The sequence below is a fragment of the Rhamphochromis longiceps genome, linkage group LG6 (genome assembly GCF_057381845.1).
Source record: "Rhamphochromis longiceps isolate RC_006_pf linkage group LG6, R_longiceps_female_GT1.1, whole genome shotgun sequence".
NCBI lineage: Eukaryota > Metazoa > Chordata > Actinopteri > Cichliformes > Cichlidae > Rhamphochromis > Rhamphochromis longiceps.
In genome coordinates, this window is record NC_140562.1 from 31,749,422 (window position 1) to 31,764,421 (window position 15,000).

The 15,000-nt window shown below is 41.2% G+C and overlaps 1 protein-coding gene across 3 annotated transcripts in view; it reads left to right on the forward strand.

The window, feature by feature from the left end:
* The window catches only part of pkn1a (protein kinase N1a), a 63,822-nt gene that overhangs the window by 34,677 nt on the left and 14,145 nt on the right, over positions 1-15,000 (forward strand). For 2 of the 3 annotated variants that reach the window (XM_085410237.1, XM_085410236.1), the window contains exons 2-5: positions 6,002-6,196; positions 9,903-10,008; positions 12,048-12,196; positions 12,849-12,969. In XM_085410237.1, the coding sequence (XP_085266363.1) occupies positions 6,002-6,196; positions 9,903-10,008; positions 12,048-12,196; positions 12,849-12,969 (571 nt within the window). Of the gene's footprint in view, positions 1-5,028; positions 5,185-6,001; positions 6,197-9,902; positions 10,009-12,047; positions 12,197-12,848; positions 12,970-15,000 lie in introns of those variants that run through there. The other variant, XM_085410235.1, reaches the window with a different exon arrangement.

The window sequence follows — 15,000 nt, forward strand, 5'->3', positions numbered from 1 at the left end:
GCTACACAGGGGTCAGCAGATGGAAAGTGACGTTGTTTTTTGGACTGTATCGGCTTTATTTACGTCAGGTGAGAACAGCGTCAGTTTCACCGTGACCATTATGACTCACTTGGTGCTTCCTCTTTGTGCTGCCTACATATCTGTGTCAGATCGCATTATTCAGACATCTGAATGCTGCTGACATGTCTTTAGCAGATGTTGTGCTGGAAGGTAACAAGTGGCACATCCTGAAGCCTGCTGGTCTGAGGGTTGATTGTTTTAAGACTGAATATTTATTTCTTAAAAATAAGAACCAATTTCAGAGTAAAACCGGTAAAAAGTCATCCATACATTTATTTTCTGTTAGTATTGCAACTCTCTCTCCTCCCTGGTATGGACAAAAGTCAGTCGTTCGCCTCAAAACGGTTCAAAAAAGTTTTTACTGACAACATCACATCACCCCAGCCTAGTCGCTTCTCTCCGTTAACTTCCTTTGCGGAGTCTGGTGCTGCGAAGCAGGTCCAAAACATCTCCTGTGGACGCTACCATCCAAACATCACCTTCTTAAACACACACAGAAATAGAGACCCAAGTGAAATGAAGATAACATAATACCATAAATAAAAATTTTGAATTAAATTTCATATTTCATAGTGCAAATGATCTTAAGATTGCAAAACAATAGGATTTATTGCAGTTTTTGTGACAATATACAGTCCAGAAACTAGTTATTGCTATGAGTCCCTTTAATGTGAAAGAAAAGACAGAAAAAGTATGGCCATAGTTACACAACATTAAAGAATTCAGCGCGTCACAAAAGCATTGAGCTAAGATACAGTCTAATGTAACCTTTGGAGAAACTACAACCAAACCTATAGACCAGATACAGTTTACATCAAAAAGAGGAAATTTGAGCTTTAGAGCTTCTACTTTAACATAATGACAATTGTATTTAAACAGTGTGCCTTAAAACTAAGCGCACAGTGAGAGGAAACTAAAGGTCGCTGCTCTCCTAGTTTTGTGTTACTGAAAATGAGAAGATAGTGGTCGTTCTAATTTCTTAAAATTCTCTTCGTCACTGAACAATCTCTGCTCGGATCAGAAACTTGTTCAAGAAAACCAAAGCAGCCACCAGATGTCTTGCAGTCCAACACTTGTCTCTGCTGCCTTGTTATGTAGCCGCATTTTTAAGGAGGTACACATCAAAAGCAGCGCAGTGAATCAAGCTTTATTTGTAACATGACTCCATTTTATTGGCATCTCTGCCCAAAATTGTGGATAACAGGAGAGTATATGCAAAGTAGGAGAACTTAAACAGCCTCCCTCTGGCTCAGTTACACAATCACTTCACCATCTCACTGATAATCACTTGATAGTGAGGAACAGCACAAACACAGCAATGCACGATTACTCAAACACTTCAGCCTTTTTTTAGCAACAGCAGATCGTCTGCTGGAAATAAAGCAAACGTTTAGTCTGGTTTTTTGTTTGTGTGTTTGTTTTTACAGCTGCAGGTGTGGATTACGTGTATATATGTATACAACGAGGTGGAGACGCAAATGTAGACGTGGAGGATTGTGTCGTGTTAAAGTGACGTCTTGGCATCAATGAGCTTTCTCCTCGTCTTCATCAGTCACTCTGGATTAAGAGGGGTCACAGCCTTAGAATAACAGCCGCCACCCAGAAGGCTCATATTTGCTCATAAAGACAAGAGTCTCTGCTTTAAAAAGTCAACATTTCCTTTCAAAGATGGTCGTTGGTGATATTAAGAGCAGCGCTGCGTGATTAGTGGTAAAGTTATAAATGTCTTTATTTTGGTTTACAGCCTTTAGGAGCCACAGAGACCCTTTTTACTTGCTGTTTTTAATGATATCGCATAGAACTCACAGATGTGACTGCTTTAACTTTTATTGTGCTTGAGGTGTTATGCAGTTATTTTTTAGATTGTATAGATTTATCCAACCACTTCACAAACACTCGGGATTATCATAGTGTGGCCTGCTAGTCTTTATTAGCCCTTGGTAATGTTTCATGTGGTCCTCAGGCATGACAAAGAAGAAAATGACATTGCTGTACATTTTAATAATCCACAGTTCATGTCAAGCAATGAAATGCCAGCACAGAATATCCTAACAGTGTATTTTTCTTCAGTTTTAACTTATTTTTATAAAAAATGAATCATAACAGACTAAAGCTTACTGACAAATGCAGTCAAAGTCCCTCTTTTCCAATTAAAGGAAGCAATTATATTAAATTTAGACAGAGATGAGTCAACTTTATGTGGACACACAGACAAATTGCAAAATCACAGATAATTAGTCCCGTCTGCACTCAGGTTCTCCCAATATGACAAAAAAAACCATTTTTACACGCTTCCCTAAATAGAAATCATAGAATCCAGTTAAAACACTTCATCGTTAGTCATCATGAAAGGCCCGTCACTGCTGACCTCATGACTTTGGTTGTTGTGATTGCTATCAGTGACTGCTTACAGAAGGGCACCTAATGAGCTGCATTCATTTTTGCTGTGGCAAAGTGATGTCAGCATGCTAATAGCATACTCTTGCCTTTCTGTATACTTGCATCCTATTTTTCACTCACTCTGTTATAAGCTAGATGCTAATGATTTATTAAACAGGAAAGATTTTAAGTTTTAAAGAGTAATATGTCCACTTAGTTTGGATTGCTCCAACTAAGAAGTGAAAGGCAGTCCTACTCCTTGGTCTTATGCAGTTTTGATCACAGGTTTAAATATGAATGTCATGATCATTTTGTGCTTTTCTTTGATCTGTTCTTTTTCAGGTGCGGAATGATTGTACAGCATAGATCTTTAATAACTTAACTAAAAAATAAGTATTGGGTGCACAAGTTTGAATTTATCTTGCATTTTCTCTAATCCACACAGGGTCGAAACTATACATTCAGGCTCAAATACATTCGTGTACCTTCACTTATATTTGGTTAAATGACCCTTAGCAAGTAGTACCAAGACCAATCTCATTTGTTTGTGGCATAATTCTGGCTGAATATTTGACCACTTTTCCAGGCAGAACCAGTAGAATTCATTCAAACTCGTCCGACCTCCAGCCTGTTGGTTTCAACAGCTTTGGGAACGCCGTTCCAGGCGCTTAATGTTAGCCTGCTTTATCCATTCAAAACCAGTTTTGATGTGTTTGGGACCATTGTGGTGTTGGGACACCCAGCTGTGTCCAAGTTTCAACTATCTAGATGTTGATTTGAGGTGAAGTTCTTCTCCATTCTTATCCCATTCACTTTGTGTGATGTGCCCCTAGAACCGCTGGCAGCAAAGCGGCCTCTGAGCATGATGCTACCACAACCATGCTTGATGGTTGGGACAGTGCTATTAGGTTTGAAAGTGTCACCTCTATTTCAAATATAGCTCTTGTCATTTTGGCCAAATAGCTCAATTCTTGTTGCATCCTTGACTACAAAACACCCTCTCAGTCCATGGTGATGGAAAACTGATTTCACTGTGCACAGTAACGTTGGTGTTGCAGCAGTTTCCAGTTCATGGCAGGCTTGGGCTTTGGGGGCTCCTAAGTGGTTCCTGAACATCCTTGCAGATCGTGGTTTCTTCCGGATCTTGGCAAAGTGGTGACACCTCTGAATAACTTACATACACTTGTTTGAACTGATGATCTTGGAATCTGCAATTGTTTAGAAAGGGCTCCAAGTTACTTTCTCAACTTGTGTAAATCTACAATTCTCCTTCTTAGATCTTTACTGAGTTTCTTGGACTTACATTTCAAACCTGTGCACCCAATTTTTTTCTTCGTTGTCAATGTCATTGAAGATGTATGCTGTACAATCATTCCACCCTGGAAAAAAGAGCAGTTCAAAGAAATCATTAAAATCCCCAAATTACCATGACATTCATTCCCATGATGAGTGTATATGATCTGAATTATACTGACACACATCCACTGATGAGTAATGGCGTGTTTTGTATACCAAAAATCGTCTGTTTCAAGGTTGTAATTTTCATAATTACATTCTCTTAAATGTGGTTGTAGTGGGTAAGCTATCAGCCAATCATCATGCAGCAGGAAACGAGTCATAGAATAACAGGACTCACAGCACTGTGGCCAAGCCTCAAAACTCAACAACAGCACGGGGGGACGATCAAAACTCGGCATGTTTTTGTTTCTTCTGAGACCACTGGGCTACAAATCACAGCTATTTGTCAGATAATCCTGTATCTCAAAACTGATATTGTACAACATGACACAGACTACTCACTCTTTGTCTTATAGTTTAAAGGATCATCAAGGTTTTTCCTGCCCTTTGGAAGTTTTTGCCAATAACCAAAGGAAAATCCCTTTCTCCTTCCTAATGCGGTCATAAAATCATTTACTAACTGGTTCTATTTATTAGAGTTTCAGCATAATAGACATTTTGCTTGTCATGTGGTCAGACCTACAGGAAAATGCATCAATTTCTTCTAAATAAGGCTGATTATGAGTCAGCCATAGTTCTAATAATGTTGGAGTCCACCCACTGTAGCTTCTATAGCGATGTTATCATATTTTAAGAAGGCTTTCTATAAGCGATGGGGAATCACCACTGGGGTTTGTAGATGTCGAGCCCAAAGGAAATGGGAGGTCAAGCAGGCAGCAGTAATGCGTCCAAACCTTACTCTCTGGCTCTGATCCCATACTTAGAAAACGCATCCTTCCCCCTGTTTCCGCCCTTAAGATCATATCAACCATCAAATTAAGAGTGTTTAAAAAAAACATAGCTGTCACAAATTCACTTCTAGCCAGATCAGATTAAGCAGTGAACTTAATGGCTTTGTGTCACAGATACAATAATAATTGACTAAAGCTTTAACAGGGAGAATGCATTCTTTATGTGCTGAGCCGCGACCCTCTTCTGTGTCTCACTCGCCACTGACAGCAGCAAAATCGCAGAGGAAACAGGAAAGGCCTGAGCAGCTTGGTGTTGGGACGGATATCCTCTTTTGGAGGCGTTCCCCCTCCTCCCTCACTTAACTCTCCTTCTCTTTATCTCTTTTTATCGTTTTTCTCCCCTTAGCCCTTGTCGCACTCTGTGTGGCATTAACAGTTTGGCGGAGCTCAGAAGCGTACCGCAAGGTTTTTGCTCCTCTGTAGATTATTTGGGACGTCAAAATCCGAGGGAATTATGTGTTGGCATGGTGACGAGGAGGATGAGGACAGCTCTGAGGTGAAGTGTTGGCTTGTTTGTTTGATTTGTGAGTTCCTGTAATAGTGGCTGAGTGACTGTGATTTCGAGTAACCCGGAGTCTTTCTCTGCTGCCGGGTTCCTGATGACTTATTTTATAGTAAGCTGTAGCTCTGCTCGAGACCAGACAATATGTAAATAGCCTCCTAGTACAGAAGAAAAAGTTGTGGTGTGAGTGGAGTCCCTTCACGTTGTAGTACCTATATGTTGTTGTGCTGTTGTTTTTCATGTACTTTCAGACAATCGTTGGATTTCTCGCACAGAAGAGAGGGACTGGCTCGTGAGAAAGCTCTGAATGAATACAATGGCCAGTCTGGGTCATGGGACAGATCTGTAATTCACTTTGATCCTTGTGTGTAGTCTGAGTTTCATTTGGCAGACAAATTTCCTGAAAATAGCATCTCTAATGGTATTCCTGAACATCAGTAGTTTCAAAGCGCTGCTTGTAAACAGGTTAAACGTTGCAGAGTTTGTTTGAAAGTATTGTAAACAGCAACTGAAGAAGACTTTTGCCATTCCTCGACGCTCCTCCTGCATCTTTTTCCCATCCTCCTGCTTCCTTTTGTAGCTTTCTTGTTTGCCCTTTTCCTCTCTACCCCCACCAATCCCTCACGCCAATCACTATCATGTCTTGCTCTCTTTCCCCCCATTACTGCCTTATCTTGCTCACCATCTCTTCCTCTTCTGTCTTTCTCACTCTCAACACCCCATCTAACCAGGCTAAGGCAGAGTGATTTGATTGTTGATTTCGTCTAATCATCTCCTCGTTTTTTCCCGCTCCGTCTCTCCTCTTGTCCAGAGTGACCCAGGCGGGCTGTCGGTTCTGGAGCAGCTTGGTCTGGACCAAAACTCGGACTTCTCGGACTCCAGTGTTCAGCAGCTTCTGGATGAGCAGCGGGAAAGGATCCGTAGGGAAATTCGCAAGGAGCTAAAGATCAAGGAGGGAGCCGAGAACTTGCGCAGGGCGACGACTGACAAGAGGAATGCACAGCAGGTAGGGTTTTATTTAAATCCAAAAAGCTCCAGGTATCATGCTTATTAATGGGAACTGATGAAATAAATGACATTAAAGACTTTGCAGTGATTTTTTTGTTTGTTAATAAGACAGGCAAAACCTCTATAGCTTGGCAAGGTAGGAAAAAATAAGGTTATCAGAGCAGCCCTATTTAGTTACTCAGTTTTACCACAGTAATAACAGGAAACTGGTTCAATTACAGTGTTTTGGAAATGAGGCCGGTGAATCAGGAGTACATGAGTTTACCGGAGCTGAACAGATTTGTTAGCATGCTAAGTTGCTATGCTGTTTGTTTGTTTTCAGTAGACTGGGACTTTCCAAAGTGTGGAGATTTCTGGGCACCTATCTCCACACTGTGAAGTGTCCTCAATCCTTCACACAGGCACATATGCTGTTTTTACATATGCAAAGCACTGAACACTGGTGTTACTGCATTGTAGACAGCACACTCGCCTAAACAGCCTGAACATTTCCAGTGAAAACACATTTGAAGTGGACTATCTCCTGCTGTGTGCTCATGCTCATGACACATGTAAACAGGAATTTCTAAACAACTGCAGAAAACAGGTCACTTCCCAGAGTGTCAGACTTTGCCTGCGGCACGACTCACTGCCCACTTTATCAGTTATACTTGTTCAACTGCTTTTTAATGCAAATATATAATCAGCATATCACGTGGCAGCAACTTAATTCATGTAGCCATGTAGACGTGATCACGATGACTTGCTAAAGTTCAAACTGAGCAAGGAGTGGAAAAATGGTGATTTTTTTAACGTGGCTGGTCTGAGTAAGAAAAAGTACAGAAAATGCTGTCTACTGGGATTTTCCCACACAATCACAGAAAAAAAGAGAAAATATCACTATAGCATTTCTCTGGGTGAAAATGTCCTGTTTAGGGGAATGACTACACTCCTTTGAGCTGACAGGAAGGCAACAGGAACTTAAATAAACACTCATTACAACCATGGTATGCAGAAGAGCATCATGGAACATAAAATAAGTCAAACCTTGATGCACATGGCATATTGCAGTAGAAGACCACTCCTGTCAGCTAAGAACATATATAAAGTTGCAAAACTGGACAGTAGATAATTGGAAAAATGTTGCTGGGTTTCATGAGTCTTGATTTCAGCTGCATTATTTGGATGGTGGGGTCAAAATGTGGCGTAAACAACATGAAAGCAGAGGTGGTGACGTAATGGTGTGGGGATATTTTGTTGACCCTCCTGAGCACATAAATGCCAAAGCCAGAATATTGATCCTGACCATGTCCATCATTTTATGTCAACATTGTATGCATCTCTTACTGGGTGCTTCCTGCAGGATAATACGCCATGTCACAAAGCTCAAATTGGTGTCTTGAACTTGACAATGAGTTCCGTCCATCCATTTATTCAGCTTCTACTTATTCACTTTAGGGTGGTGGGTGAGTTGCAGCCTATCCCAGCTTATACCCACATAGCAAAATTGGTATGGCCCGGATGTGGCCCACACAATGTGGCTACACATGGCCCACATACCGCAAAGAATGACGGCCATTTGGTGGCCCAGATCAGGTTTGCCAGAGGTGACCCACACATGGGCCAGCACAAGGCCAGTTGCAGACACACTGGTGGTCCTGTGCTGGCCCATGTGTGGATTACCTCTGGAAAACCTGATCGGGGCCACCAAAGGGCCGCCATTCTTTGCGGTATGTGGGCCAGGTGTAAGTTGTGTGCAGCCACGGGCCAGTTGCAGACACACTGCTGGCCCAGAACAGTTTCAGCTCTGGCCCCAGATGTCAGCCTAATGTCCACTTTAATCAAGCCATGTAATAACAACATGTGCCGGAACATAAAAGTGCAAAAGTCACATGACGAAAACTCCGCTCAGACGGTGAATGGACTGATTCGTATATAGCGGTTTTCTACTCTCCCAGGTTACTCAAAGTGCTCTATACAACATGCTACATTCACCCAATCCCACACTTTCTCTACACTGAGTGCTTCCTAACTACATTCATACACATTCACCCTCCTGACATGCAGACCTAGGGATCGAACCACTAAACTTTCAGTACTTTCAGATCAGTAGGAGACCTGCTCTACCTCCTGAGCTACAGCCACCCGGTGGTAAACATGAGTAAACCCTCACTAGGTTTTGGATAAAGTGTACACTCACAAACCTGTGAAACCTGTATTTGGAAAGTTGGCTACCATAGCAGTATAGTATTGCAACATGGCATTTTAGGTCTTCGAACTAAAATGGGAAAATAAATAGTGCCTCATTGCCAGACCTGGCCCACATCATGGTTACTCCCTGCCATGATACCAGTCAGTCAGAAGTGCCAGCTTGATGCCAGATCCAGGCCAGACCTGTTTTCTATGAGCCTGGGCCACATAAACCAATCAACCACAATCGGGCAAGATGTAGCATGCCATACATACACAGTGCCACCTACGCCAGGCCTGGCCCATATCTGGATGACATACCACTTACCATGCCAGAAGTCAGCCATCAGTGCTGGCTTGACACCAGATCCGGGCCAGACCTGTCTACTATGTGGGTACAGGGATCAAATAAACCACAGACAGGTCACTCTACTCACATGGCGTACCTTTACTACTTGTGGATTTGTTTTCAGGAGATTTTTTTTCAAGGAGCGTGAATGACTACTTTGTCATTTACTTTGTAACCTGCATTTTTCCTCTGATGCAAAATCTGTCACAACGGCACCTTTTTGAAACGTACATCAGCTACTTTAATATTAAAAAGGATTGCCTAGACACTGCTGCTCACAGAGTATGCATCAAACCGTTGTGCTATCATTATACTGGAGCAGTTTTATAGATGGAAGATTCTTAAAGTTTCAGGCTGTGTTTGTGTAAAGCCATAAAAAAGTCATGACTATTCAAAGGGAAAGAACTGTAGCTCACTCTCATGCAATTACACCTGTTTTATTACTGAGCGAGCACAGAAATATGTCACCTTCAGGTTAATAGTTTTCACTTGTCAGCAAATTACCCAGCAGCATTAATGGAGAACTATTTATGGCTTTTCTTTTGTTTCCTGCAGAGCCTGTGGGTGTAATGGCATTGTGTGTGAACTAACTACTTAAAAAAACAAAGATTAATGCAGAAGGTCAACATAACAAAATAATAAATTCTTTGATGACTTTCAGGCTCAGATGTTGTTTCAAGAAAATTACTGAGAGCTTAAGTGGATCGATTCTCTTTACAGCAGCTTTGGCTCACTTAGAAATTAAAATAATCTTTATTTATCCCATCCTGGGCCTTGGATTAGCACCTTACTTCATTCTCTGTCTGAAACAAGCCATTAAGTCCACTTTCACTTCACTGAGTGCCCTTTGTAAACAAGTTTTGAGTGTTCTGCCTGAGATGACCATATTAGGGATATCCCCTCTTTTTGATGTCATACACAGCCAAGAGTATAAAAAAACAGTCTGAATCACAGTGTTTAGAGCACTGCGCAGCATGTTTATTATAGGGAAAATAAAGGAAAGCTTAATTTAATGTCTTTGAATTGGTTCAAAGATTGACATCTTCTCTTGCTTGTCATTGTGTTCTTGCATGTCTTGTTAGTGGTCCACACGTTGTCCGGCATGTTATTCACTGGTGGGCGTGTACACTGACGATTTTATGTAGATAATATGGTTTCCATAACAGCAATGGTTTTATGTCTTCAGGTGGACAGTCAGCTGCGCTCTTCAAACCGCAAGTTGGAGAACCTGCATGCTCAGCTGCAGGAACTGGACGCTCATATTGTGGTGAAGGGAGGAGAAGAGAATCGAGGTGTGTATGCTAGAAACTGTCGCTCCGTTATCTTTAGTCATTAATCTTCAGTAATTAATTCAGTGCATAAGCTGGTGTAATGACCAGCATACTAAGTACAAGTGTGTTTGTGGCAGAGATACTACATGTTTGGACTGTAGTGACTTGTTAATCAAAACGTTCGTCCACCCTAACACACAGCCTGCTTTATCAGCCTTTTTGGCTCTGATAGGGAACATCGTTTAGAGAACAGACAACAAGTTTTATTTAATGAGAATTGACAGCAGCAATTGAGAACATATACTCGTTAACTTTACTTTTCATATCCAAAAGCTGTGTCAGTCTTGTGCAGCTAGGACCACAATAGTAGATTTTTAATCATGCAATCAAGGTGTGGTTTAAATGCAAACTTTCAGCTTTAATTCAAGCGTTAAATCTTTGAGGAATTACAGCCATTTTTATACACCGTTTCAGAGGACCAAAAGTAATTAACTAACAAGTTCATTGGAAATCTCAGAATGAGGCCCAGAAAGAGGTATTTGCAAGTAAGGGAAGCAATCGTTAGACTGAAGAAACAAAATAAACCAATCAGAGACAGCAAAAACTTTGGAAGTGACCATATCTGCAGTGTCATTCATTCTTACATAGAAAGAATGTACTGGTCAGCTCAGGAACACCAAAAATGGCCTGGAAGACCACAGAAGACAGTTTAAGTGGGTGATGACAGAATTATTTCCATGGTTTTAAAAAAACACAAACAAACTAACCAAGTCAAGAGCACTTGACTTGGTACATGCTACAAAACTGATCAAGCAATCTCAGCCAAACAGCGCTTGCTTTTCAGTTATTAATCAAATCAAGTGATTTGATTTGAAATACAAAACTGACTGCAGACAGACCCACAGACAAGCAGCAACTGAGGGTGGCTGCAATAAATGCTGTGTGTGCATCTCAAGAGAGCAAACACAGCATTTCATGATGTGGATTATAGACAGTCATAAACTGCAAAGGATTTTTTTAAATCCTTATATTTAAAATGTTAGTTTGTCCAATTTCCTTTGAGCCTCTTGGAATAGAAGTCTGTGTATTTAAAGTGCTGTAATTCCTAAACAGTTCATGCTAAATGTGTCTTAAACCCCTAAATTAAAGCTCAGCGTACACTTCAATCACATCCTGATTGCTTGATGTAAAATGTGGTGGAGCACAGACTCAAAACATAATGATCTAACTTTGTATAACATGAACAAGGGAAGCCATTTTTAGTATGAGCTCAGTCCTCAGCATCTGCAGTCATGTAGTATTTCTTTTCCTCCTACTTTACAACTTATTAGAAAATTTGCTTTTGCTTATTCAAGATTCAAGATTCTTTATTTGTCACGTGTTTGGTTATACAGGTATAACACGCAGTGAAATGTGACCTGATACGCTCCTCGACTGTGCAAAGAAAAAAAGAGACAGACAGAACTTTATATATACAGTGAATGAGTATTCAACACACGAATGGCCTGATAAAAACTCCCCTTGAGCCTCTCTGTTCTTGTTCGGATGGTGCAGAACCTTCTGCCTGATTTCAGAAGCTGGAACAGTTCGTTGCTGGGATGGGACGGGTCCTTCAAAATCTCAGTTGCTCTAGTCCAGCATCTCCTGACGTAAATGTCCTGTAGGGAAGGGAGAGCAGTCCTGCAGCAGCGTTCTGCCACGCGGATCACTCTCTGAATAGCTTTTTTATCCTCGACACAGCTGTTTCCATACCAGGATGTGATGTTCTGTGTGAGGATGCTCTCCACAGCGCCTGCATAGAAATTTTTATGTTATTATTTATATTATATCATCTTGCTTGACATTGTTTGCTACAGCTTGTTTCTTCCCTTATGGCTGTGGTTGATCTCTGATCTTAAGTCACTGGATCAGTTTCCTGTACTCTCCACACAGAAATACAGTGCAATGTTATTGGAGTACTCTTGTAATTCCCTAAAGGGTATTTTCACTTTAGAGCACACCATGTGAACCCTCATCTTGTTCCTTATTTTATACTTTCCAACCTTTACTTGTTGCCACAGATGAGTGTCCTCAGTCTCCGGGGGCTGAGAGTCGTACGTCAGCCCACAAGGAACGCATCGCAGCCCTGGAGAGACAGCTCAACATTGAGCTCAAAGTCAAACAGGGAGTTGAAAATATGATCCCTGTTTACTCCAATGGATCCACCAAGGTACGGAACAGCCTACACACACACATGCACACACACACACACACACATGCACACACTGTCAAGCACAGCTGAACAGGAGAAAGTGTACAGCACTGACTGCAAGGGTTAAAATGTCCAAGACAAAGATTCCCCCCTCCCAAGTGGCAGACTGTGTGCACACTTTCATGTTAGTAACCTTGCCATCTGCTGACTCATAAATACCTGATTACCTTTATTACTATATACATTGCCTTTGTTTCGTTGTCTTTTAGCCTTTCTGTTCCATCTCCACTTGTCTTACTGCTGCAGGGATATGGCACCCTGTTGATTCGTCAGTAGAATTAGTTATTTATTTGCTTTTGTTTTTGTAAAGTGACAAACATCATTCCTTTAACCTTGTATTTTATATATATGGTGAGATCTTATAATCTCATAATCAGGATCTTATAATATTTTTTTATATTTTGTCTCATATACATCCTAGTTTCTTTTTTTTAAAGATTTTATATCTTTAGCTTTAGATTTATTGATTTATAATGTTTAATCTGATGGCAAGTAAATGCAGGAAAACCTTGTTGTGATGTTCACTAACTGGTGCATAGTCTTAATGACAGTTATAATTGTCTACTTTTTCTGTCTTGTGATGTGGCTTGCTTACTGTTTGGTTCCCCAGGATAAGAAGATGCTGCAGACGGCGCAGCAGATGCTTCAGGACAGTAAGACCAAGATCGACATCATCCGCATGCAAATTCGAAAAGCTGTTCAGGCCACGGAGCATAATGACGACACACAGGGTGAGTTTAAAGGGATATAGACACATTTAACCACATTGATTGCTCTTCTTTTGTAGTACCTGTGCTTTTTGACCATGGTCTTTTCATTTCCCGAGGTACATTTTAGTGCATTTTTTATATGTCTATAAAGTAGAGAGCCATCAGAGGTTACAATTACACAGTCAGGACCATAAAGCATCAGTGCACCCATTGCTGATCCAAATCACAGTAAATTGGTCTGTTGGCAGTAAATCAGTGTGGATACAGAAATTAAATCCAACCTGCTCTATTGCATATAAAGCCAGAAAGAGTGTTAAGTTGGCCCGTACTTACATAATGTGTGAACTAAACGATCGCATATTAAATCTTGTGGTCAGCTGGCAGTGACAAGGTGCTTTTAGTCAGGTGTGTTCAATCTCACTATCCCTTTGTGGCATTTGCAGTCTCTTTTTTCTTCTTCTCTGCGTGTAATACGTTTTGTCCTGAGCAGCAGCTCCAGACAGCAGACATGAGAGAGCATAAACAGATCAATGAAGAGCCGACTCTGTTTTCATCTCTCTGCCTGGGAGAAGAAGATGAAGAGGATAGTTGGAGTTGACGCGCTGAAAGCTGTGCGTGCGTGTGTGTGTCTGTTTATATCGGTGTGGTGGCCAACTAAGGGACAGAAAAGCCTGTGAAATAGCCCACCTGGTATATTAGCACAATCAATTCGATTCACACAAAGATGCACACAAAAAAGCCTACAAAAAATGTGGTGGGCAGATTAAAAGTCTCTTTATTTTCATGTTAACGAAACACATCAGGTGTGCAGCAGTTGCATGGATATAAACACACATACCGAAGTGCAGTTGTAGATACAGTCAAACAAACATTTATTTTTTTTAACTGTGTGCTTTCTCCCTTTACTGTTGGACATTCATATTATGTGTTGTGGCAGGGCGATCAATGCCAGGGCAGGTGAACATGCCGCTATAGGGCACTAAGTGCTGTGGACCATTAAGACCCCTCTGCTGGGAAAACAGGCCGACTGATGCCGGTCACGGGAGGTGAATAGTCTGGTAAAATGTACCAGGAGAGCAGAGGGAGAGCGATGGGAGGGGGTGGAAGTAAAAAACAGATTTAAAGACGGTATATTCCCTTTGGGGCTATCTATTCCTTTCTGCTCCTGTCAGACGAGCGCCGATGGCTGTTAAAAGACAGGGTGTCTTCTAAGGGAATGAAGATGATGTCCATTTGGAAGGATTATTTAAGGGCCTTTTAAGGGCATACTTTATCCATCTGTGTCCTCCATGTGGAAAACCTAAAGGGTTTTTAATGATCTGGAGTTCTTTCCACTGCTCCGACATGATATAAATAGTCATATAGAGGCTAATGACCACAGTAAGCAGCAGCGTATTTAAAATGTTAGCCCTCTGAAATTGTTTTAAAAGTGAAAATTAAAAGGATGAAAAGCAATGCAGCCAAGCCACAGCTTTGGCAGCATAAAAGTATCAACATATACGAACATCGTTCACAAATACGTACACTCATAGTCCACTTCATTAGGTACATCCGTTTAGCTCATCTAATGAGCCAGTAACATGGCAGCAGATTAATGCATTTAGACATCAAGTTGTGGTCAAAATGAGCTGCTGAAGCTCAAACTGAGCATCTGATTGGGAGAAGAAAGCTGGGGTTTACAGAGAATGTTCTGAAAAGCATAAGTTCTCTGGGTGAAAATGTCTTGTTTAGAGGAATATTCAGATTGCTTTGAGCTAGTAGTAAAATAACAGAAACAACCAAGGTATGCAGAAGAGCATTTCTGAATGCTAACCTTGAACCCAGATGGGCTACAGCAGCAGAAGACTACACTGGGTGCCACTCCCGTCAGCTAAGAACAGGAAACTGAGGCTACAGTTCAGGCTACTCACTAAAACTGGACAGTAGCACATGAGAAATCATTGCTTGGTCTCATGATTCAATTTTTGCTGTACATTTACTTGGTAGGGTCAGAATTTGATGTAAGCAACATGAAAGCATGGATCCATCTTGCCTTGAATCATTGGTTAAGGC